Raw genomic sequence first — 25,813 nt, forward strand, 5'->3', positions numbered from 1 at the left:
CTCCAGTTGTTAACAGGTACATGCTGGCGTCATGACTCATCACACGCTATAATTTGATGACTCGGTGCATGAATCATGTCAGTATCACTGAGATTACAAAATAAGACTGTGTGGGTCCATCAAATTTAAATGATAATTTGAGTTAATGATTATACTGTTTGTAAGATAGTGTTGGCCAAAAAGCATGTTTTACAATTACTCTCCCCCCTCATCTTCTCTCTCAGCTGTGGTGGGATCACACTGCCACCTTCTGGATTCAAGCTGCTAAAGAGATGAAAAGTCCAGTCCCAACGCCTCTGAATCAGTGATTTTCCCAACATTTGTCAAAACATCCTGTCAAAACGTTATTGACCTATTTTTTTGTGTCATGAATACCAAAGTAAAAAATGCCTCAACTAATTGATTAAGTTTGGCAATCAGTGTGTTTTCCCAGCCCCACCCTATTGCTAACTAGTAGTTATACAGTTTTGCACTCTAATAACTCCAGTTGTAATTGCTGGCAGGATGTGTGTGGGAGCTCCATCATGACTAAATCAAAATTAGAAAAGTTGCTCAATTTGTTGGATAGACTTAAGTCATCTACCTAAAAAAAAAAGGTAATGGTTGTCTTTAGCAACACATTGAAGGTATTGGCGTAATACGGTCATGAGGTCATCCACCTAAGAATAAGAATGATTAATAATATTTTATTAAAAGGCAAATTCATTATTCCATGAAAATAGGCAAAATATTTTCTTTTTTAAAGATTTTTTTTAAATTGACAAATCAAATGACCTAATCTTTTTGCTATTCAAAACAATGTCGTCAGTTTAATATGAAAGCAATTACAGATAAACATAAAGATAGTCAGAGGGCCATCCCCTGTCTCGACATGATCCCTCATTACTGCATGAAGTAATAATGCTTTACATTCACACACACATAGTAGCCTAGTCTACAAACACAGACACAGACAGAAACACTCACCCCAACGCACACACACACACAAAAGAAATGTCCCTGTTTTGATTGTGTCCTCAAGCCAGAAGGGAGTGGCGTTTCAGGAGTGGAATTTCACTTCCTGTATCTCTCAGGTGACTCACCTGGTTAATGTCGTCGGTTGCTCAGGTTCTTGTCGACATCAAAGAAGTCAGTCGTCCTCTGCGGGTTTCAGCGGCTGGGTTCAAGGATTAGATCTGTGTGGAGGGGACTTTGTGGAAGTTTTTTTTTTGAACCATCTGTCCTGGTGCATATCAGGAAGCCACCGCTCGGTTTAACGTCATTTTTTACTGAAGGTTGATTGTTGGAGAGACGCGACGACGCGCTTTTACCATTTGCGGCCTAATCCCTGCACGGAGAGGCTGAACCGTGGGTGGTGTTTAGTCACTGACTGCACTGTGGTTGCAGGTGTTTTTTTTTATTGCAGGTGGAAGGTTTTTATTTAGAGTGGAGATCTTTTCTGGACTTTAGAAAGATGAATGCAGCTTCTTATGGACAGTGGGGAGCGTTTGCGCTCCTGTTGTTCATGTTGTCCCTGGACTCCGCCGGGGGACAGGAGAACGCGGAGTGTTTTGACAGATTCAAAAACGGTCGGGAGGATTTCGTCCTCGATGCCGACGAATCGGTGAAAGACGGAGCGACGTTCATTTCGTCGCCCAAGCTGGATCGATACCGGGACTGCGTGGCGTCCTGCTGCAAAGACCCCAGGTGCAATGTCGCCTTCATGGAGAAGGGAACCGAGGAGGGCATGATCAAATCCTGCTTTCTCTTTGACTGTCTCTACAAGAAGAAGTACGCCTGTCGCTTTGTGAGGAAGAAGGGATACATGAACTACATCCTGGACAAAGTCTCTGAAAGTTACCTGGAGGGGGATGTCGCCCCAGGTAAGAGCCAACTGTTACAGGCTTGATGATTCATTAGATGTTCACATGAGTTAATTTTCCCACATTTATTAAAATCACAGCTGGTTCTGAGGAACTACTTCTTTTTATTAATTATTAATTATTAACTTCTACACAAACCTGATGCAGATGAAAATGTTATGTCTAAATATTAGAGTTGGCTTTTTTTAAATTGTATTTGTGCCTTCATCTAAAGGAGGGAAATAACACTTAAATTCAAGTTTGCCTTTAGGGCCCCAGCTTTGAAACCAGGGGACAAACTTTACTTAAAATAATGAAAACTTTTTTGCTTTGTCTCTTTCATACAATTAAAGTTCTGGTTTGTAGCTGATGTGAGTGTGTGAGAGAGCAGTTTGTTATTAGGCCTCAGATTTAGGGCAGAAAGACGGTTCGACATGTTCACACACGCCAGGCCATTATCTTGGCCCCTGCTGTGGGTTCAGATTTCAGTTTCTACCTCTGCCTCTTCATGTGTCGCAACTTCTCGCAACCGGAAATGTCATTCACTTTTTGAGTCACTGTCTTGTTTGTGATGTGCATTAAATCCCACGCTGTCGTTCCAGATGAAACGGACCGTCCGCCTGTGGCCAACGGGGGCCAGGACCAGGTGGTCCAGCCTCAGGACAGTGTGACGCTCAACGGCATAGAGAGCAAGGATGACCATGGGATTTCATCCTTCAACTGGCAGATGCTGACTGCTTATCCTCATGCTGTTGTCGAAGTGAGTGAGGGGGACTGCAATCCAAAGCCACTTTCATAAATTCCAGTTTAGGGAAACGTAGAAACTCCTGAACTATTAGTAATCCTGCATGTGTCTGACGCTCCTTTTAAATGATGTGAGCCTGGCACTTCATTGTAAAACATACTTCCACTAATACACTTATTACACTATGTTATTAAACCTTGTAGAAGACCAACTTTGATGACCAGATCATCGTCTCCAATCTGACATCTGGGATGTACAAGTTCCAGCTGACCGTCACCGACACAGTTGGCCAATCAGACTCCACCAAGGTCACCGTCCTGGTCCTTACTCCTGAGCAGTCCGAGCGTGAGTGTCTTTGAGGAAACCACCCACACCTGATGTGTTCTTTTATGTAGGAAATTATGTAGTTTTCCCTCAGTTTTTCCACTCTGTCTAACAGAATTTAGAAGTAACATGGATATGACGCACTGCAAATCCTGTTTTGTTAATTGGTTGCTGCAATTTATTTGGTTTCTCTGCAAATATAGACTTAAGGGGGGTTCTGGTTGAGTTTCAGTAGTAAACATGAGTCATTTTCCGTTGTATTTGTTGACATTTCCTTTTGACATTCAGGCTTACTCACCTTGTGTTTAGTGTTGGGCCATAGGTAAAACAGGATAATATCTGCACCCCTTTAATTTCTTATAAATTGCCTGAAGTTTTTTAATCCCACCCTGAAAGTGCAAGATGGGGATTTCTGAACTAGACAAGCGTCTCACTTCAAGTTATCGTGTCAGTTTACTGTGAAGGGATTGGTTGTTTTTTTTCTGAGGAACAGAAGCGTTATTTTCCTCTGGCATTGTTTTCTATTTGTCACCGGCATCAGTGATTCCATGTTAGCGCTGATCAAACCTGCCAAGGCAAGCACGTCCGATTCCCGCCGACCGAATGACGAAACAGTGTTAAGATTAAAGAGATTAAAGCTCCTGATCTAAGGAGGTTAGATCAGATACAACTTGGAACCAGATGTTTCCTTTGTCATGGAATAAAATGGCTCGGTACATGTTGTCACTGATGTGTGACATCAAATATGCAAGTCATTTCCTTGGAATCCACAGCCTGGAAAGCCACAATGAAGGTGTCTTAATCACTGTGTGTACATGTTTGGAGTTTCACCTGGAGTCAGAAGAGAGTGGAGCCGTTGGTGTGTGTGTGTGTGTTTTTTTTTTTTACTGCCTCCATGCCTGCCATCCCACTCTCTCCACCCCCGACTCAACAAAACCTGTCAGTCTGGTTTCAGCTTGGGTTACACAAACAAGAAAACTCCGGTCGTCATCCTTATTCTTTTCAGTATTGGTTATAAGTCGTAACATTTAATTCTTTTCTTAGACTCAGTTTTTGTGTTTGCTAGTTGCTCATTGACTGTAGACTAAAGGACAAGGGGAGACTTTTAAGCTTTCTGCGGCTCAGTTACCCATTAACAGCTTGTGTCGTTAATGGTGTGAGGAATGCGCTTCAGTTGAATATGCACGGGCATGGCAGTGACTCTTAAATGTCAATGCTGCCCCATTTATTCCACAATAATGAATGGTTTCACTAACAATGTCATTCATGAATGACAATCACATGAAACTGTGAGAAGCTGGAAATGAAAGTAGCTTACTCTTCTTTGTATTGTCTCGCTGTATGTAGTTTTCATGAGTCGCATGCAGACAACCCACATTTCCTCCTCTAACCTCACTGTCTATAAAAATGCCCACCACTTCTGTTTTATTCGGTTGCACATCTCTATATGTGACAACTATGTGCGCAGTTATTAACCACTATCTTGCCACAGAGCAGACGGTAAGAATCGGAAGTGAAGACAACATGCAAATTTAATGCCAGATGTGAGACGCAGCTCTCGGTGGTTAGTCAAACTGGTTTACTGATAGTAAATAATCACAGGTGCACTGTTAAGAGCCTAGTGTAGTGACACTATGTGACATTAGATTGGTATTTTAGAGCACTTGAGTCACACAACAGCTCTGTTTTTTTATTTTCCTGTCAGGGAGCTTTGGTGAGAGAGTTGGGACTCTTTCTCATGTCTCAGGGAAAAATAAATGTATCTCCCAAGCTTATACTCTTTGACAGCAGCACTAGTATGAAATCAGTCAAAAACAACTCTCGTGTTAATGTCAATGATGTAAGAACTTTAAACTTTATCTATTTTCTTTTCTTCTACTTTTTTATTCTTCTTTGCTCTTGCTTTTAACTCTTTATTTAATGTTTACATGTTGTTTGTTTTTATGCTGTTCTTTTTAAAGGGACAACGAGGAGTTTGTATTTGGTTATAAAAAAGTCTCATATTAATGTGGATGAATCTACGTTACCCACACTTGTTAATGGGTCCATTTTCGATAAATATATCGTTTTGTCTTTATAGTTATTTTGTTATTATTATAAGTGGTTGACTCGCCCAGCATTTCCTGCTTTCGGTTTTGCGGATGCTGCCCTGCGGGTCATGGGAATAACACCACCGGATCGCCGTTCATGGTCGGAACTACGACAGTGTCTGATCGTCTTCCAACCTCCGGCTTTCATTCTTGATGAATGAAAACATTCTTGGCAAATGTTTTCGCTTTCATCTGTCTTGCGCCGATCCAAGAATTTCACAGTGCACACGAAGGCTCATGGGAAACAAATGTAGTGTGAAAACACTTCGCTTTCCAAAACTCCTCGTTGTCCCTTTAAATGATTTGTCTTTATGTAAAGCACATTGAGTTGCCTTGGTATGAAATGCGCTATATAAATAACGATGCCTTGCCTAATGCTTTTCTCCGTGTCTCCCCACCAGACCACTGTATGGCTCCGAAGAAGGTCGGGCCGTGCCGCGGTTCTTTCCCTCGGTGGCATTACAACGCTGCCTCGGAGAAGTGTGAGGAGTTCATGTTTGGAGGCTGCAGAAGGAATCTCAACAACTACATGTCCATGGATGAGTGCAGGAAGGCCTGCTATGGATCAGGTATCTGTGCTGCGATCATACACATGTAAAGTTGTATGTGTGTACCTGGCTGCGCTGCGACACCTGGGGCCTGCTGTCACAAATGTCACTGTCAGATTGATTTATGGGACTTCCACCATTTCTGAGCCAGCGTGCTTCCAATGAAATGGAGGCGAGGCTCGGTGTAAACTACTTTCATATTACCTGTATCATGATTACTGAAGGAGGCAGAGGAAGGACTGATCAGAGAGAGGGAGGAGTGGTCAGTAAAGAGACTTTGTACTGACTGCTATGATCGACTCTACATATCAAACAGTGGTTGTTAGAGATAAAGACATAAAGGTCTGCTACATTCTGGAGTTGAAAGCAAATTAAGCTGAGTTATTGTAGATCCCAGACGTACTGTGCTATAAGTGAGAGGCAAAATAATAATAAATAGTCTGCAGCTGAAACCACAGATCCGTCTGTGTGCTGCCCACAGGGCTCCAGCCTCATACAAGGTTCTGATCCAATCTGTTTTAGCATAACTTTTGTTACGCTAAACAACGACGACAACACACTTGTTGTGAAAATGACTGCAGGCTGTATTGTTGTTGCTTTTAGCCCATTTATCTCAGTGGGGGAGCAGCATACATGGCTTTTTTCCCCCACACAATGTCTTTTTGAAATCCAAATCCTGCTTGTGGTGGCTTTTTAATATTGTTTGCAGTTATCAAGCACTTCTCTACAGAGTGCTTTTTTATTTTTTTATTTTTTGCTGTGAGTAATCCTGAGAAGATCAATACCACTCTCACGTCTTTAAAGTAAATGTAATGCTACAGCCAGGACGGTCAGCTTATGATAGCAAAACAACTGGTTTCACTAGACTCTCAGCTAGGTGGTTCGTCTCTTATGTGAGTTGATCCAATTTTAATCTCATCTGTTGTTTTACTTTCAGAACGAAGCGCGATATCTGGTAGAGGTTTGCCAATTCCCTCATCTCAAGGTAGGTGAATCTATGTTTCTCAATCACAACATATTTTAGTATGAATTGAAAATATGGTATTGGTGCTTAATTAGAAAAAAAAAGAAAAGACGGCTGTTATAGAGCTATGTATGTTTCTGACTAGCTGGTAAATCTAAGTTGAGTATGCAGCATCTATTCTGTCTGTTTTTAGTCTTCATTCTATACATTTTCTAGAAATGTATTTTATTTTGTTCTATTTTATTGTTTTTAATTGTTTTTACTTAACTTCCTTACTTTACTTACCTTTTTATTTATTATCTATTGTAAAGCACTTAGGTTCACTGAAAGGGTTGTTGTAAAAGGCTGTATAAATGAAGCACATTTACATAAATGGCTCCACTATGTTCAACAGCTTGGAGCTAAATGTGTGTGTCTCTGCTGGTTGGTGCAGAGCAGTGATGTACAGAGGGTTTTAGAGCTGCAGAGTGAAGCAGGACAGTAAAGTATTAGGTCAGACATCTGTGATCTCCTTTCACTTTGTAGTTTGATACACTGGTATTATAAAATATCAGTTACTGCCAGCATCAGCTGTGGTGCAGTGCAAGTAACAGTTTCCGCTGTTTGATGTGTTGCAGGAGAGAAATGTGGTGCTCCCTGTACCACGGAGCAGTTCACCTGTGAGAACGGTTGCTGCTTGGATCCGGGCCTGGAGTGTGACTCAACCCCGCAGTGCAGCGACAGCTCCGACGAGCAGAAATGCGAAGACTGTAAGCACCGACCATGCAAACTAGACCTTATTTCCATACAGACTAAATTAACTATTGAAAAGATAAGACAAAATAGAACGTTTCCCTTGAAAGACATACTGTGCTAATTTGAATTATGTCCTGTGTGGCTGTAGTGAACAAAAATTTTCGGATTCTGCTGCAGATCCCACTGGATGAGCAAAAAGGTGATTAGATCCTCTCTGAAATTTGACCTTCACAAATTCCAAATAAATGTAAGACGTTTGCCATCTGCCTACAGTCTCGACCCGCCTGTACATGTGTTGTTTTGTGCTTGTTGTCTGGTTCACAGTGCGCTGCACAGAGCCTCCAGACACAGGAAGCTGCAGGGACAGCTTGACTAAGTGGTACTACAACCCCATCCAAAGAGACTGCTTCCGCTTCAACTTCGGTGGCTGCCAGGGAAACGAGAACAGATTTGAAACCAAGGAGTCCTGTACGAAAGCGTGCCGTGGGGTCACAGGTGGGGAACTGTTAACACTGAGCAGGCACTTTACAGATTATTGGCATCCCTGTGGATTTACATCCCATTTCTACTGTGAAGATATAATTGCGCCAAATTGAAGAAAACCACACATCCTAGACCTCTCTCACATCACTGGTTAAAAGCCTCATGTGAAGGCACGTGATCACGGATCATTTTCATTTCTCCTCTCTTAGTCCTTTTTCTGCTAGTTTGTCTTTTGTTAACGACTAAATGCCCCTGAAAATGACAAATGGTATTACCACAAAAGAATGATGAATATGAAATATGTTATCCACCTACAGTGGATTTAAGTGTACTTATAAAAAGTTCATATTTTCTTCTGAAAACATTAAATTGAAAAAAAAAACATTTTTTTGCTGTATTTTGATATTTAAATTTCACTGCATTTTGGCAAATACAGAGCAGAAATTATCCTAAAACCACTGCTTTTCTTCTAGATAATGTGTGACATATAATGCAAAAGAAACAGTGTTGCCTGTTGAATTACATTTATTCCATATTTGAGTCCAGATTTATTTTCCTGTATCTAGTCTGATTGTTTTTTGAAACTGCCCGTTACACCACTTGACATTGGGTTGCAACAAGTCATTGACCCATCAAGTATTTTTGTTTCAAGCATCATTTCCAGGCATTAACTGTCGCCCTCAGTGTGGTTTTCAGTTGCAGGAAATGGCTACTTTTATGGACACATACAACCACTGTGTTAGCTCTGCTGCTGACTAGCTAGTGAATATTTAGCAGGTAAAGAGCCTGGTGTTTAACTGAAGGAGTGTGAAGGAGTGTGTAAGAGGTGAACATTACTCCAAATGTGGAGTAAGTAACGCTGCTCTGTGACTCCTGGATGTGGAAATATGTGGCTGACGAAGTTCACCACATCCACTTGCAGCCGAAAGAATCAGTTATTGTAAATTTACTATCCGCTCAGTGCATTACACTGAACTCTTTTCATGTTTTGTATATCTTAGGTACCTCTAAATAATCCTCCAACTATATTGTTTTTCTTTATTTCAGAAAAGGACGTATTTGCAAGAAAGCAGGAGTTTGAACGTCAAGTGTCTGAAGGCCAGACAAGTAAGTCACTTTACTTTTCTTATTTCAACACCATTACACCGACTTGAAGGGATAGTTCAACATTTTGGCGAATCGGCCCATTGCCATAATCCCTCTAGTTTTAAGAGTAGGTTCGTTATCTTTAATTCTCGCTGCAAGCTATTTTGCAAGCTACGGCGGAGCAGAGCCGCGAGCTGTTCAGAACTACACCATGGAGGCTAATGGGATTTCTTGGTTTCCATCATCAAACTCATCAAATACACAATCCAACAACTCCAAAACCCTCTTGTGGACAAGTTGTGACCTGCACATTCACCACGCTATGACATAATAACAGAACGTTACCAGACAGAGTTGTTTTAGAGGTAAATGCAGAGACTGCTTGCTGTAAAACTGCCCCCAATTTACCTCGAAAACAACTCTTTCTAGCAACATAACATTATTATCTCATAGCGTGGTGAATGTGCAGGTCACAACTTGTCCACCAGAGTGTTTTGGAGTTGTTGGATTGTGTATTTGATGAGTTTGATGAGGGAAACCAAGAAATCCCATTAGCCTCTGTAGCGTAGCTATGAGCAGCTTGTGGCTCTGCTCCGCCGTTCTAAAAATAGCTTGCACTGACAATTAAAGGTAATGAACCTACTCCTAAAACTATAGGGATTATGGCAATGGACCAGTTTGCCAAAATGTTGAACTATCCCTTTAAACCAATCTGCGTTGATCAGACAAATAACCTCCAGTGGGTTCTTGCTGCTGAGGTCGACATTGTTGAAGCTTCATTTTTCTTCCAGCAGCCTCTCATGTACGACCAATCACAAAGTTCACTTTTTAAATCCGATCCTCCTCCTCCATCTCCCAGGTGTTATAGCAGTAGCCGCCGTCCTGGGCGCCGCCATCGTCGTCCTCCTGGGCGTCCTGTTGTACTGCCTCTGCAAGGGAAAGAAAAAGACGTCACAACACCAACGGGTGCCCGTCAACACCGTCCCCGTCACCTCCATGGAGGACAGAGAGCGCCTGGTCTACAACAGCACCACCAAGCCCATCTGACCCCCCCCCCCCACCCTCTCCTGGTGGGGAGCGGCGCTGGTTGGAGTTCTGTCGTTCACTGAACAAACTCTGATTGATGAGAGGCCAGCCAGTATGTTTTGGCCAAGACGGATTTGTTTTTACCTATGTGCATACCGGTATATACATGTGTTTTTAAAGGGGGATGTAGACGGAGAGCAGAATGTCTTCACTGATGAAATGTGATGTTTGATGATTCGACTTTTAGCTTGTATTTAATGCAGTGGCCTGTTAACATTTGTCGTTCGGGTAAAAGGTTTATACTCAGGTTAAAGTGGAGGATTTCTAGAAGTGTGGAGCACGATTACCACGGTATCCCAGTAGATCAAGTTAAATCTTCTCACTTGTAGGTACTCGCTTCTATTACATGATCCAATGTTTGTCAGAGACCAGTTTTTTTTTTTTTTAAATAAAGCCAGTTGTAATGTCAGACCAAGACCCTAAATCATCAGTAGGATCTGTGCTGGTCTGATGCTTCAAAGTTTTGTTGTTTCTTAAAACTGAACGTGTAATGTGATCCCTTCAGCTTACTGATCTCCTGCCACACCAGCTTCTTCACTCTTGTTATTTTTGCCCAGTTTTATACATTGTTACATATTACATTGGATTATATATAGATCCATCATGTTGTACATAATCTCATGATTTTGAAAAAGAAATATTTTACTTTAGAAGATTATTTTGTTGTATTGCTCACACGTGTTTTTAGAACAAGCAGAATGGGTACACAAAGGAATGGTTATTGACGAGGCAACCTTTAATTCTTAAGCTCAACAGATGTTTGTATATAAATCCTGAGATCATTCCCTGCAACTTTAGCAGTATCGTGATGTTTATACGAAATAAAAATATCAACCCAAGTTGTAGTGAGGAGTTTTGTTGCTCTCAATGTGACTGTTTATCTATATCTGCACTACTTCATTCATTCCTCTGTTTTCACGTTTTATTATTTAATGTAATTTCATTATAATTTGAAATTACTGAAATTTTAAATTATATTATAAATATTTCTATGTACTTCATTGTATCAGATGTGCATAGACTAGTTTTTTTCTTATCTATTTCATGTTCTTTTACTTCCTCTTGCAGTGCTGGGCGTCTCCTCTTCACATAAATGCACGATGAGTTTACAAACATCTGACGCTGGTTTACATGGTAAAGGTGTTAATGTGTTCATAAGTAATGCAGCGTTACTTCACTGCCAGTAATTGTCAGTGCCGAAACCTCAGATCACAACATCAGACCAGTGGGAACAGCTGTTGTGAAAGCTGATAGGGCTTTTTTATTGCTCCTTTGTTGCATCTGCAGATGTTGACATGGAGGGTATGGTCTGATGTAAAGTGTAAAAGACTGATACGGGTATTTAAAGCAGAAGTAAGCGATCCGGTGGTTTTGGCTAACTTCTTGTCAGCAGATGGAGTTAGCAGTCCCCGCCCTCACACCTACGCCACCACATTCACGCGCATCCCTTGGCTGCCCCTTTATGCCGTTCTCTCTCCTCATTGGATAAAGGTTGTAGGATACAAGGAAAGTTTTCTCCTCGGCTTACAGCAGAGCAGAGTGACTGACAGACCCGTGTTTCAGACCAAACACTCTATATAAGTGATTGCTGTCGGAAGATATAACTATTTAAGACTTATATTAACACAAATATTCCGCTTACTTCTGCTTTAAGGCTTAAGTCCTTTTTTTTTTCTTTTTTTTTTCAGCGATGAGGCATGTTCATGTGTAGCTGCACAGAATAGGTTGAGGTGAAGCACTTTTCACAGAGATCCACCATAGTAATAAATATAAATGGATACATAATAATCATATTTATTTATATCCGATTTACATATTACATAACTACATATTATGTAACCGCCTGCTACTAACTACATATTATGTAGTTATGAAAAAATGCCTCATGTTAAAGGTGAACTTATTGTAGTTAAACATAGTCTATGTTATCGTCTCTCTCTCTCTGTGTGTTAGCAGGTTTGTGCCTCTTTTCCCACGGTCAGAGAACATGTTGAGTTGATTCCAGTCAAAACAGATTAAAACCACACTGACTGTTTTCCTCTGTGGCCTTGCATTGTTTCAGCAACAATACGCGTTATTTAGCTCCATTTCAAAATATAATTTAACGCCATAACTGGGGCAGAAGCAGTGCTATGTTTTTACCAGCAGAGGGCGACATTGAATTATCAGATGTCCAAAGTTTGGTTGTGTTTGTGTTTGTTTCAGGTCACTCTTGCTCTATCTGCTAAATTATGAAATCTTTCATTTGAACAGATTGGAATGAGATTGGCTAAATAACACACCATATAGGCTATGATGAAACGTCTTCAATCATTAAGACAATAAATCCAGACATTTCACTGAAGCACACTCAGTCCACCGCTGTATTAAAGCTAGATTTCCACAGTATCACTATGTAGTCATGCAGCATATTGCTCCTCACAGTCTGTATGGGGATCCTGACATAATGTCCAGGGGGAGGGCAGAGAGGGGGTCGCTCACAACTAAAGCGCCCCTCTCTCTATTTAATCAGCCTCACATAAATTAGCTCTCATTCGACTGAGTCCCTGAAGCCATCCTTTGTAAGCCCCACCATCTACTGACCCGACCCTCATAAATGTAATTGGCAGGCTTACAATTTGTCTTGTCCTTTCACAAACCTGTCATCGGTTCGCACACCCTGGCTATTTCATGAGTAAAAGTGAAGATGCTTGAATAGAAAAACACACAAATTCTGTTTGTTTACCACCTTTTTAAAAATCTATCTGGCACAGAAAGAAATGTCCACGCTACAGCCTACAGCAGGCCAGATGTTGGGACGTGGGAAGAACACCTCTGGCTTTCACCAAACACCGTCCTGTCAAAAGCAGGCGGTCATTGTTGCATTCACTTGCTCCTCGTAAAATAGGAACTCGACCAAATCAAAAGTGAGCGAAAACTTTTTTTTTTTTTTTTTTTTACTTTTTAAAATACTAACCTTGTGATTTCGATCTCTTTACTCCGACCTAGCTGCTGTATCTGTTTTATCTGTTATTATTATTATTTTGGTTGGAAACAGGCAACAGTGGAAGAGACAAAAAAAATCCTGTCAATAATCCTGTGACGATAACCAATCTTTTCTTTTCTTTTTTTTTAACCAATAATATTGATTCCGACAGAAAGTCTGATCTACACATCCCATATTCCCCCGTCTGGATTAGTCAGAACCGGAAGAGATTGACATTTTTCCTTGTAGCGTTTCGCAACCATTTCGGAGTTCCTACATTCCCCACAGGTCATGAACGCAGCGTCAGTTGTTCCCAGTTCTTCAAAGAAAGATGCAGCAGTGTTTAGTCGGAGGACGCAGTGCGAGCTGATGAGCTGCCGCGGGATGTATGTGTGTGCGTGCGTGTGTGTATGTGTGTGAGCCGCTTCTACCATGTGAAAAGAAGGAGCTAAAGGAGTAACGTGAAGGTTTCCACCGAGAAGACACGGAGGAAAGTTTGTGCCGCGGACAGGAGTCAGTGGTGGACGAAGACGAAGGAGAGGGAGAGTTGGCGAGTTCGGTAAGTTAGGTGAGCTAATGTCGACCACTGTGGATTAAAAAGTTAACTAGTTAGAGAGTAAAAAAATGACCAGCGTAGAAACAAAACAAACACATTAGCCCCACCACCTCGTTATAGTTACAACTCGTCGTGTATTTTACTCATGAATGGAGAACGAGCATGATGCCAAGAGCTGCTGCACACGTTAAGCGCTTCAACACGTTTGTTGTTATGAGCTCCACACACTCAACAGATGCTGCGTACGTTTTATGTGTTCATTTGTTTATTAATACATTTTTTACCTCATTTAATTAGCTACACAGCATCCGTGCTGTTCGTCCAGGAGAGAGCTGGAGTTTCACTCTGATAAGTTCTGTTTGTCTTTGACAAAAAACACTCTCGGTGGAGTGAACTTTGATCAGCAGCAGGAGTCAGTTTTCTTTTTTTCCTCTTTTCTTTTCCTATTTTTTTTTTTTTAGGGGATGAGATTTTTCCATTTCATCTCTAATGTCACACTTGACTTGTGAGGAAAAACTCATCTCTATGCTGCATCTGAATCATTTGCCATTTCCTCTTTCCCCACTGCATCCAATTCTTCCCCCTCCTGTGGTGCCCACACTTGCCCCCCCAGAAAACCTTGATTGTCTTTTCTAATGAGCACCCCAGTGAGACACAGTGTGGTTTTAAATGCTGGCTGTTCATAGGTCAATGGCTTTCCCCACCAGCTGCTGAAGAAGAATAGGACAAAATCAATCAGTTACCAGTGAAAAGTTCCATCTTCTTCCTCCTTTGACCTCACTTGACCTCTGAGACAAAAAACACCCTCAGCTTCGTTTCAAATAAATGTAGCCTCAGTGCGATGAGCGGCGCTCTCTTCCAGGTGGTCCAGACAGGAAACTGCCCGAGTGTGTCTTGGATCTCGGAGCTGGCACTTGATTCCTGCTTCCCGAGTCCTGGTATGCTGCAGCTGTGATAAAATTACCAGGGCTGGAGAATGTGAGCTGTGGTTTCAGCTATGAACACCGTATAACTCTCACAACCTTGAGTCTGAGCTTCTCAAAAGTCACCTTCTTTGTAATTTTGCGGTTAAAACATGTAGCTATGGGATGCTGCCTCAGATGTAGGCCTACCTGGATCTCACCTAGAAGTTTCTGCTTTTTGGAAGTTCCATCTACACTGTGGGAGTTAAAGTGATAGTTCAACATTCTGGCAAATTGGCCCATTGCCATAATCCATATAGTTTTAGGAGTAGGTTTGTTACCTTCAATTGTCGGTGCAGGCTAGAACGGCGGAGCAGAGCCGCAAGCTGTTCAGAGCTACGCTACGGAGGCTAATGGGATTCCTTGGTTTCCCTCATCAAACTCATCAAATACACAATCCAGCAACTCCAAAACGCTCTGGTGGACAAGTTGTGACCTGCACATTCACCACGCTATGAGATAATAATGGAACGTGAACGGAACGTGTTGTTTTCAAGGTAAATTCATGCAAAACCGCTGATGCGCATTTCCGTCGGGGGCAGTTTTTCGGCAAACAGTCTCTGCAATTGCCTTGAAAACAACTCTGTCTCGTAATGTTCCGTTATTATCTCATAGCGTGGTGAATGTGCAGGTCACAACTTGTCCACCAGAGCGTTTTGGAGTTGTTGGATTGTGTATTTGATGAGTTTGATGATGCAAACGAAGAGATTCCAATAGCATCCGTAGCGTTACTTTGAGCAGCTCACGGCTCTGCTCCGCCGTTCTGAAAATAGCTTGCACCGACAAATAAAGGTAACGAACCTACTGCTATGACTATAGGGATTATGGCGATGGGCAAATTTGCCAAAATGTTGAACTATCCCTTTAAAGGTCAATTTTAAACCTGTGTGTTTATTTGACAGCAGAGTGTGCACTGTTTGTGATTTAGCATAACAGACACCCTGGGCACTTAGATGCTATTGTTATGATGAGGGGAAGCCCTCAGAAAGCCTTAGAGGAGCTGTGTGTCTGCAGATGTGGTGTAGTGCACCTTTAAATGGGCACAACTGAAATCCTATTTCAAGACTGGTGTCTAATTTCCCCTCTGTGAACACTGCAGGGCACCATGGAGGACGACTTGCCCCCGGGGTGTTTCAACGTTTTGATTTTTAGGAACTGGAAGCTTTTACATGTCATTTCCCAAATAAGATGGCACTTGCCAGCTTCACTTGCCAGGTACGCATTCTGTGGTTACAGGTCATTGGTGGGGAGGTGAAAATAGCTTTGTCTCTTTTCTCAGCACAGCAGGGAATGATTATTTTCCCATTAAGGGCTATTTTGGCCAGGGGGAGGTTGTTGCACGTGTGCGTATGTGCGCGTTCCATATGGGCAAAACTCCCCAAAGTGCCCTGTGGCTGTTCGTCCAGGGTGGATCACTTATCGCCACTTTTTAAAAAGCAGCATGCTCAGAAATGCAGTGGGGCTAAATTAAGAGGCTGGTAGCGGCGCGTCTGTGGGAGCGCCTTTTGTAGAAGCTGTGGATTTGATTGAGATGAAGAGAGACTGTCAGGATTTATTGTCCCCCCCCACACACACACACACCCCCAGTGAATGAAAAGCTGTTAGTCTCTTAAGGCCTGTGTGTCCGGGGACAGACTGCAGGAATAATGTGGGAAAGAGGGCACTCACAGAAAAGGCTGTTTGTCAAGGGGGGTATTTTCTGCCGGGGTAGATGGGGTAAGAGGGTAAGAGAGAGGTCATGCAGGATAAACATGGCACCAGTGCTGAAATAATAAAGACTCTGTGTCTCAGTTCGCCCGTAGGACCCCACAGCTCTGACTGCTGTGCCAGGTTGGATTTTTTTTATTTGTTCTGAACGTAAACATCCGTCTGGACTCACGGCCGTGTCCTAAAGAAATTCACCCCACCGCGTCGTCTCAGGGGACGTATGATGTCATACTCCCAGATTCCCATGTGCCCTGTTTAGACAGACAGTGAAATGCAACTCGATGCGGTATAGGTCTGCAGGAAGTCTGTGGATTATTTTTAGCTTCTTCTTCCCCCCTCCCTTTCAAATTGTTCAACAGTCGGGAAAAAAATCAGTTTGTGTTGTTAACAGTCGATGATGCGGAATCCAAACTGCACATCATCAGTTGTGTGTAATGAATCACATGACGGTGTTTTCTGTTGGAGCTCAACTCATGATGGTGTAACTTCAGTCCAACAACTGGCAGCGGTCTCCGTCTCCAATAAAAGAAGCCTCTGTGTCGTCACGTCCTCGCAGGCTGCTCCGTGTTGTGGTAGCGCTTCCTGAGGAGACAGAGAAAGTGACATGTCTACCTGATAGCAGAAGTCTTATTTTCCTCCAGCTTCCCCTGCAGACATGTTCAGTGGTTTCGCTTCTCTCTCAACCTTGACAGGCTGTCAATGGTGAAAAATGCTCCAGATAGTCATCTCTCCCCCCCTGAGAACCCTTTTTTCCCCTTAAGTGTGTCAGGCCTGAGGTCCTGGTTCAAGGTATACTATGTTTGTGTGCGTGTATTTTTCCAGAGCGAGTCCTTTAACACATTTGCGGCGAAGACTCTGTATAAATTACCTCTTTACTTGCATGAGTGCTGTATCATGGCCAGCATCTGTCCCCCTTAATCATCTGTTTGTTGTGTTTTGAAGAAAGGAATTCAGGCTTGGACCGCCTGGATCAGCGCAAAGCCTGGCAATTAGAGGAACAAGGAAGTTTATCAGCCTATCTGAAGAAGTGATCCATCGCAGGTCTTTCTTTTAATAACCATCAGATTCGTTCTGGTAGCATCTGTCTTCAATTATGGGGCAAGTCGCAGATTCCCATGCGGGAGGTTCATGCTGCGGGTAATGCAGTCATCAGCTGTGGGAACCAAATGCTCTCCATTTGTGTGAAATGGCAGCTAGTTCAAGCACAGGTGGCAAGCTTGGTATGAATGTCGGCCTGTAGGTAAGTGTTTTCTTTAGGATCTGGGATCTGTCTGTGGCTTTGCCCCCTCCCTTAGGAAAACAAGGATTTTGGAATCGCCATATGTCAGCAAACAGCAGATGAAAGTTAATGAGTTACGATTGTTGACTTCTGCTCAGATCGTGGGTTGATCTGCTTTACCTTGTCTGGCAGCCCTTTTAGAAAAATGTAGCTTTCTCCACCCAATACCTTCTTCATGCATCTGTGGCCTTCGATACGACATTAGAAAAACATTTTTAAGACCCAGATGTCTGCAGTATAGGTTTTAGCCCATTATTGTAGGTCTAGCCGCTCATTGACCGAAGGCAGATTAGCATAGTTTTGGTCTGGTCAGTCAGCGGGGTTAGCTCAGAGGTCATCGGAGGCAGGATTATCAGAGGATTCTCTTAGTTCTCCATTCACTAAGACAAGTTCAAAGCCGGCCCTTCAACATGAGAACTACCTCTACATGTCACACAAACTAACCCATCAAAGGGCATTTAAGGACGCTTCAGTCTTTAAAACAGCCATGGGCAAACTAAGGCCTGAGGGCCATATGTGGCCCGCTGGGCTGTTTAATCAGGCCCGTCAAATATTGGTACAAAGTTGTCTAAATTAAAGACAACAATGCTACTGAATCTGAATGTAAGTTTTCTTTTACTATAATGCCTTTTACATGTAATCTTAGTTCTTACGAGGGCTGCAACTAATGATTATTTTCATTTTCGATTAATCTGACGAGTATGTTAATGATTCATTGATTAGTTTTTTGGTCAATAAAATGTTGATGTTGAAAAATACCAATCAGTGTTTCCCAAACCACAAGACGACGTCCTCAAATGTCTTGTTTTGTCCACAAACCAAAGAGAAACTCAGTTTATTGTCATAAGGGAACAAATAAACCAGAAATATTCACATTTAAGAAGCTCATCAGTGAATTTTGCCTTTTTTTTCTTAAAAAACTACTCAAACCGATTAGTCAATTATCAAAATAGTTGACGATTAATTTAATAATCGATGAATTGTTGTGTCTCTAGTTCACACAAACACTCCATCGATCTGATGCTAGCCTGGCCCGTCCGTCAAGTTTTAAAACTCATTGTGGCCCCTGAGCCTAAATGTTTACCCACCCCTGCTTTGAAATGTCCCTGTTTAGTCTAAATCAGCATCTTACAGCATTTGTTATGGTTTACATTCTCAAAGATCCAGTCAGCATGCTGAAGGCAGAGCACAGCCACTTTTAAAAGTATAAACTTTATTTGCAATTCATACACAATAGTCTATGAGCTAATACGTTTTGTTATTTCTACACAGCCAGCATCAACACTTAGAGCAGTTTATTACCACTCTGAACGAGGCATTGCGAGCTCAGCATTAAACTTCATTATGTCACTTGCCTGGAGGTGGTTCAGTGCTGGAAAGCAGTGTCCGTGTGAACTTTTCTTCCACTGACGTTAGCATGCTAATAAGCTATCCTCAGCCAGGCCGGCCTGGCTGCTCCTAACTCTGTGATAGCGAGTCCTTGTAGCCTCAGCCAGGTCTGCCCTGAAGGAGTTACACTGCTGAGACAGTGCTTTATAACTCTTTGTACTGTAAACACAAGAGTGGCTGAAGGTTTTGGCAAACGGCCATTGACACCAACATCACCACCCGCTCCGGACAAGACACCGTGTCCAGTGTCCAGGACAAAACATTCAATACATTACGGTTCTATGCTCTAAAGCGTCGAGACAAAAATCCCATTCCTACTTAGTCACAGTAAATGCATCACAGTAACAGTCAGAACGACTAAGCAATAAGAAGTAAATTGGGCAAATTTATGATGCCTTTAAATTTCAATATTTTCATTGCCAAGTAAATAAGCCAAAAATACACTGCGTCCAAAAGTGATTTAGACTCATATTGAAAAGATGGAAAGATTTATTCTGTCACTCGCTTGTTGTGTTTCACATTGAAATGAAAAAAAAAGTTTCATGGCCCTGGATGTTCTTGTCTAGTAAACATGATTTACTCCAGTTCCACTCTGCAGTTGCAGGGAACCAACACTGAGGCAATGATCTTAATGTACAGATCCAGCTCTGTGACTTTCCTCCCTGCATTCCTGCACATCTTAATTGGCGAACCTCCTGGCAGTGGGCTCAGTTTGGCCCCGGCCGGCCCCGGCTGTCAGTTCAGCACAGTGGCCGGCAAACTGCTCCAGGAACAATGCCCATCCTAATCCCTGAAGAATTCCTGCTCCTCTGATCTAGCTGGCCCAAGAATGTGATGTTTTAAAGGCCGGAGGCGCACCAGGAATCACAGGGAGACGAGTTCTCATGCACAGTCTTCCATGTTAATTTGCTATAAGAAGCCGGGGAAGCAGTGATGTGAGAAACTGGCAGCACAGTGGCTCCGAGGGGACACACCTCATCATTAACGGTGCCACAGCCTGGCATGAGGGATTTTGAAAATACATGCCACCAGGGGAGAACCTGTAATCTCCCCGGACAGTTATACTAATAATGAGAGACTTGTTTTGATGTAGCAAAGATTTATTTGTTGCGCAACAAGTTTATACTCAAAGATAGCTTTAAAGGCAGTGTATTGCTGCCGTCTGTGCTGAGCTCACTTGTTATTCTTCACTCGACTTTCAGTCACATTTCTGTTGGTAAGACATTTTGAAATGCTGCTTTCAGGCCACTTCCAGTTAAAGGGGAACTATTCAAGTCTCAAGCAGGCGAGAAAGCAAGCCATGGATTGGTGGATAACTTTATTTATCATATACGATTAGAGCCGCAACAATTAATCAATGAATTGAAAAATAATCAATTATTAAATGAATCAAACTATTCCGATAATCGAATAATCGGTTTGAGTAGGTTTTTTTTTTTAGTTTTTTCTGATTTCAGCTTCTTAAATGTGAATATTTCTGGTTTCTTTGTTCCTTTATGACAATAAAGTATCTCTTTGGTTTGTGGACAAAGCAAGACATTAGAGGACATCATCTTGTGGTTTCGGAAACACTGATTGATATTTTCCAAAATTTTTCAACATTTTATTGACCAAACAACTAACAGATTAATTGTTTAAATAATCGACACATCAATCGCTAATGAAAAGAAACGCCCTATATAGGATGTTACGACGTATACATTTGTGTAGTCTTATCTGTATATATAAACATATAAACAAGAGATTAGCTCATTTGTGTCGCGGTGCCGCCGAGACGAGAGCTGGGACACCGGGTCGGAGGCTCTGATCTTGCAGGGTTGGTTTTCAGCTAAGAGGTGCTGGTGGAAGGCAGAGATCCTCCTTTCTCCCTGGAAGAAGTTACAAGTCATTTATTTAACCATCATAATTACACCAAAGCTGTTTAATTAAGGTACAAATGTAGCACAGCTTAGGTAAAAACTATGCAACCACCTGCATAGTTGCTTTTAAAAGTTATTGAAATGGCCATCACAGAAGTTATGAAATAAAACACTGAGCATTTGCTGAGATGCTAAATCTCTTGAGTATCCGGTTGTGGTAAATTGGACTCACTCTTGCATGAGCATGAGCTCATATCACAGTCACACCTCAGCCATGGTTACACCATGCTTTGGCATTAATGCAGAGCAGCAGGTAGGGGAATGAGAAGAATTTCCCTTGTATACAAGATCTGAGCAGACTGGGTAGGTTTTATCTTTCATTTCGAGTCAGGACAGTGAAGAAACATGAGCAGTAAAGAACCTCAAAGTGTTCAAAGTTCAAACCACACCAAACATGGTACACATTGCCGTGCTGTCTGTACTGGAAACCTCCATATAAAGTGCCTATGTTTTGTTTTGTTTGTCAGCTCCAGAGGCCTGAGTGCCATGCCAGAGGGGTCCCATTCTGCTCTCCACCAGGGCCCAATGGGGGAAGGTAAGATCAGTGCAATTATATTCAGTGCAAACGCACGTTCTGGCACTTTCCGCCTATGAATCGACCAGTCTTATAATATGGACATTTAATGAGTTGGAACGGTGGATCTGGTTACCCAGGGCACTGTACTAACATAACACAGAAATACAGCAGAGGTGAATGGAAAAATGCTGGAAATGGAAGAACAGAGGAAATGTAGAGGCAGAGCTGAAAGAGCAATGAACTCCCCTCCTACAGTCCCAGCTGGCAGAGAGGCTCTTTGTGTGGCTGTGGAGCTCAGCCAACACTCCTCATACAGACTGAAACCCCTGAACACTCGCTCATCAAACCAGAACGTGTCGGACTCACCGACAGCCAAGGTGGTTCGTCTGGCCAGCGGTGCTGACCTCCTATGCAGGGGGGGGGGGGCACTCAAATTACATATTATTTTAGTGTTCATTATCTTGAGTCGTCGAGCCGCTGCAGTGACACAGGGCCTCTTTGTATCTGTTTGCCTGCTCTGTCCCACAACCCCCGAACCCCCTCCCCCCCCCCACACCCCACGCCTCCTCTCTTCTCTCCTGAAAACATTTGGCGCTGAGCTTCAACTTTGGCTTAAGAATACCAATGTGTCAATGGCTCCCTTTTTTCCTCTACGCCTGTCCCTTCGGTTCGGCTTTGGCTGGATGAGGCCTTTGGCTCGGGGAGACGTGTGCCGCCCTCATGAAAATTTGCGCGCCTGTTTCCTCAAAAGGCCACTCGACGCTGACAGCACAGCTCATTTTGCAAGCTCTGATGTCTAGTACGAAATCACCTTGGCACGACAGAACCACCCACCCGCAGCAGCTGAGATTTTTATTTTTATTTAGACTCATTTGCTTGCGAATCCGCTTTGGAGTTAAAGTTTGACGGAGCGGGGCTCTCCTGCTGAGGATGGATGGATGGTAATGAAGTGACAGGCCTGCTGCTGGTAATGTGCTATCTGTGTGAGGTGATGATTGGATGTGGTTAACAGGCAGGAGGAATGCATGTTGAAAGGAACCCCCCCCCCCAGTCTGGTCAAGGAAAACAATGAGAAGGTTGTAGTTACTATTCAGCTCCAATTTCTCTAAAGGGTCAAAAGGATTTTTGAAGCTGTGTTGATTATTCTACCACCTGTAGGCCTTGGACAGCACCGTCCATTAGCAGGCGAAACCAGTATAAAGGAGAACATCTGGGCCGCGCTCCAAGATCCTTCCAGATGTTGTTGTTGTCGTTCTGCACTCCAAATACTTTTCCAGGACAATAAATCTCCTCCAAATTCTAACCAAACTTCCTTAAAGGGATAGTTCAACATTTTGGCAAATTGGCTCATTGCCATAATCCCTATAGTCTTAGGAGTAGGTTTGTTACCTTTAATTGTCGTTGCAAGCGGTATTTTTAGAACGGCAGAGCAGAGCCGCGAGCTGCTCAGAGCTAGGGAAGCCAGGAGGCTCATGGAATTTCTTGGTTTCCCTCATCAAACTCATCAAATACACAATCCAACAACAACTCTGTCTCGTAACGTTCCGTTATTATCTTATAGCGTGGTGAATGTGCAGGTCACAACTTGTCCATGAGAGCGTCTTGGAGTTGTTGGATTGTGTATTTGATGAGTTTGATGAGGGAAACCAAGAAATCCCATTAGCCTCCGTAGCGTAGCTCTGAGCAGCTCGCGGCTCTGCTCCGCCGTTCTAAAAATAGTTTGCACCGACAATTAAAGGTAATGAACGTACTCGAAAGATTATAGGGATTATGGCAATGGGCCAATTTACCTATATGTTGAACTATCCCTTTAACCATCGTGGTAGAAAATGAATCAGCATTATTATAACCCCTGTATCCCAGATGTGAAATACAGGCTGTCAATCCAGCGACCGGGACTTAAGCGGGCATCAGCCGACCTGAGGCAGCGTGAAGCAGCTCTCCCAAAGATAAGGCTTCTCTCTGACCTACTTAACCCCCCCTCCCGGGCAGGAATGTAGCTGTGTGTGCAGAATGTACAGCTTTAAAGGGGTTTCTGGGGTGGGTGGGTGGGTGGAGGGGGGACGGATGGATCATCTCCATTCACTGCAGCTTTTCCAGACCAGTGGGCATAGGGTTGTGGACATAGATAGATGATGGCAGGGATGGCTGCGTCTCGGAGTGGGGCTTGTTTAATGGAGCTCCTGGCCTGGAACTCTTTTTTCTGCTTAATTGCCCGAAGCGTTAATCACAGGCGGCCTCAGGTGAAGTGACTCCTGTTCGGCAAAGTTTTTAAAGTCGGGTTCCGACGCTGAAACTGTCCCGTATGTTTGCAGCATCTCCCAAGCGCTGCATAGGATTATATAAGCCATTATATAACGAGGCTGCTGTTGTAATAGAATTTATACAGCTCAACACTCCCTGTATTTCAATGCATTGTTTGTCTGAGGCTCCCGTACTCCTTTTACAAAAGAATTTATTTCAATGTAAATGATTTTACAGCTCCTCCAGTGGCATTCCTCCTTACAGAGCCCTTCTGGTGGATTACCCACATTAGTTACAGGCTCTTTGCCCCCGAGCTCTGCGGTGAGATGGCCTCTGTAGAAACTCATTTGAATCTATAAATCTCACCATCAGCCTCCTCCATAACACTTCACTTTGTGTTGATGCTTTTGCAAGAAAGCACGCAGAGCGCTGGAATATTTCAGTGTCAGCAGCGCAGACATGACGCCGAGCGCAGTATCGGCTCAGAAATGTTAATGAAATGTTTTTCTTAAAGGATGGTTTATGTAATTAATGCTCTTGCCTTGTAGCTTATCACAGCATGACATGACGAACATATCTGCTCTGTGTCTGGTAATGTACACAAAGGGCAGACAGAAGTCAGTGCCAAAGCAAGAGAGCAAATTCCTCACTTACAGCTGTGTACTCTAAGTGTTAATAAGGCCTCAACTACAGGGAAAACAGCATCACGCCCTTTATAACGCCACATGTGATAAACAGCTTGATGTGAAGTAAATGAAGTGTTCCTCCCTCCACACTTCACACAGCTGTTGTGCCACCAGCGTGTGTGTGTGTGAGTGTGTGTGTGTGGACTCTGCAGAGAGGCGCTAACAGGACAGCAGTTGTGCTGTAGACTGTCAGGCCGGTGGTAAAGTTTACAATGGACTCACACCTCGGGGGCCCAGATGGTGCGTGTTGTCCGGAGGAAATGCCAGTTGTGAATAGATCCAGGGCTGGCTGTGTGTTGCGAGTGCCTGAAGGGTTCTTGGTGGGGGGGGCAGGGGGAGGTGGGCTTGTTGATGGAGGAGCTTCCTAAGTGGATCATCACATGCCTATGCACTGAGGTCATTTGGCACGGCTGGATCCTTTAAGAGCCAGGGTCAACCACAGGGGAGGTTTATAGGATTAAATCTGAGCTTTTTGAGTTTGAGTTTTGTACTTTTGCTACACTGATAATCCTGTATCTCTGAAACATGTCACTCCAAATGCTTGGTGAGGGGGTTCTGGCCTTTGCTGTCTCTGCGTGTACCATAAGGGTCAAAATTACAAACACTGATGGTTTCACTGTGCTTTCCTGGGAGTATTTTTGCAAGAGTTGCTCAACTTTTCTTTTCAGTAACAGTTTGTTATGTAGATCTCTTTCCTGGTGTGTTCCAGGGAAACATCCTAACGTCCTTCGCTTTCGCTTTTAAACGGCAGAATTCCCCCCAGAAACTTCCCAGGCAGCACAACATTTTGACCTTGACTGTCAGTGTGGAATGCAGGTTGAGTTTGTGCGTGTGTGTGCTCTAGTCTCTCGTCCAGCGGCGGCTTATTTACCCACTTCCAGGTTAATTATTAACGCAGCATTAAAAACCAGTCGAGTGGCCAAACACAGATGTAAATGAAACCGTGTTTGCACCTATAAAGGTCGGTTCAAAGCAGAAAAAAAACGTCAAGTGACCGAAATTCTTCTTTCTATCAAGGGATAAGGAATCAATCCAGGCCGTCGGTGTCTAATCACCGGTGTTCTGACTCACGCTGTTTGATAATGGTCTGTGAAGACTCGGGGCTTAATCCTCAGAGGCACCCTTTATGCTTGTGCCTCCTGCCCTCCTGGGGGGGGGGGGGGGGGGGGGGGGGGGCAGCTTTTCACCGTTGCCAGGTGGGGAGGAGCTTTTCCCATGGGGATCAGCTCAGGACTACCCCCACTGTCATCCAACAGAGGACATGGAGGGGCGCTGAAGAAGGAAGTCCAGAGTGGATGCTGAGGAGCGGAAGGGTTTTATTAAGACGTATAGTGCAAAACATGATTTGCTCTTTATCCCCCAAAAAGAGACGAGGTCACACACTGCGCCCTTGGCTCTGAAAGATACGCTAGCAGATTAGCAGTCGCCTCGAGAGCCACTTAAAAGTTGTTGTGTTTTTTTTTTTTTTTCCCCCTTTGCTTGTGAGTGAACATACTAATCAGCCAGTTAGGAACTTGTATTTTCCACCTTGTTAAATGTGTTAATGTGGGAGGTGAAAGTTCTTCCTGTGGCCAGTGGAAACCTCAGCAACAGAAAAACAAGAAAGTGTGTTTATAACTGTGAATTCGAAGAAAACGAGGGTGTTGTAATAAGAAAAGTTGTGAAATCAATGTACTGAGGTGAGGAG

General features: G+C 43.2%; 2 protein-coding genes across 4 annotated transcripts in view; both read left to right on the top strand.

Moving 5' to 3' along the window:
* The first annotated feature begins 1,095 nt into the window (after positions 1-1,095).
* On the top strand, positions 1,096-10,558 carry spint1a (serine peptidase inhibitor, Kunitz type 1 a). Its single transcript, XM_083997861.1, has 10 exons — positions 1,096-1,862; positions 2,444-2,601; positions 2,790-2,931; positions 5,402-5,569; positions 6,486-6,533; positions 7,130-7,261; positions 7,396-7,446; positions 7,572-7,742; positions 8,778-8,837; positions 9,676-10,558. Exons 1-10 carry the CDS (start codon positions 1,454-1,456, stop codon positions 9,861-9,863), a joined length of 1,527 nt encoding a protein of 508 aa, XP_083853987.1. The 5' UTR covers positions 1,096-1,453; the 3' UTR covers positions 9,864-10,558.
* A 2,664-nt stretch (positions 10,559-13,222) lies between these two features.
* Positions 13,223-25,813, top strand: part of LOC311005305 (pleckstrin homology domain-containing family G member 3-like) — a 38,427-nt gene continuing 25,836 nt past the window's right edge. Inside the window, exons 1-2 of one of the 3 annotated variants that reach the window (XM_083997675.1) lie at positions 13,223-13,430; positions 21,147-21,214. In XM_083997675.1, coding sequence (XP_083853801.1) covers positions 21,166-21,214 — 49 coding nt within the window. In that variant the 5' untranslated portion in view covers positions 13,223-13,430; positions 21,147-21,165. Of the gene's footprint in view, positions 13,431-15,489; positions 15,601-21,146; positions 21,215-25,813 lie in introns of those variants that run through there. The other 2 variants (XM_083997674.1, XM_083997673.1) reach the window with 2 other exon arrangements.

The sequence above is a fragment of the Trachurus trachurus genome (genome assembly GCF_905171665.1).
Source record: "Trachurus trachurus genome assembly, chromosome: 22".
Classification (NCBI taxonomy): Eukaryota; Metazoa; Chordata; class Actinopteri; order Carangiformes; family Carangidae; genus Trachurus; species Trachurus trachurus.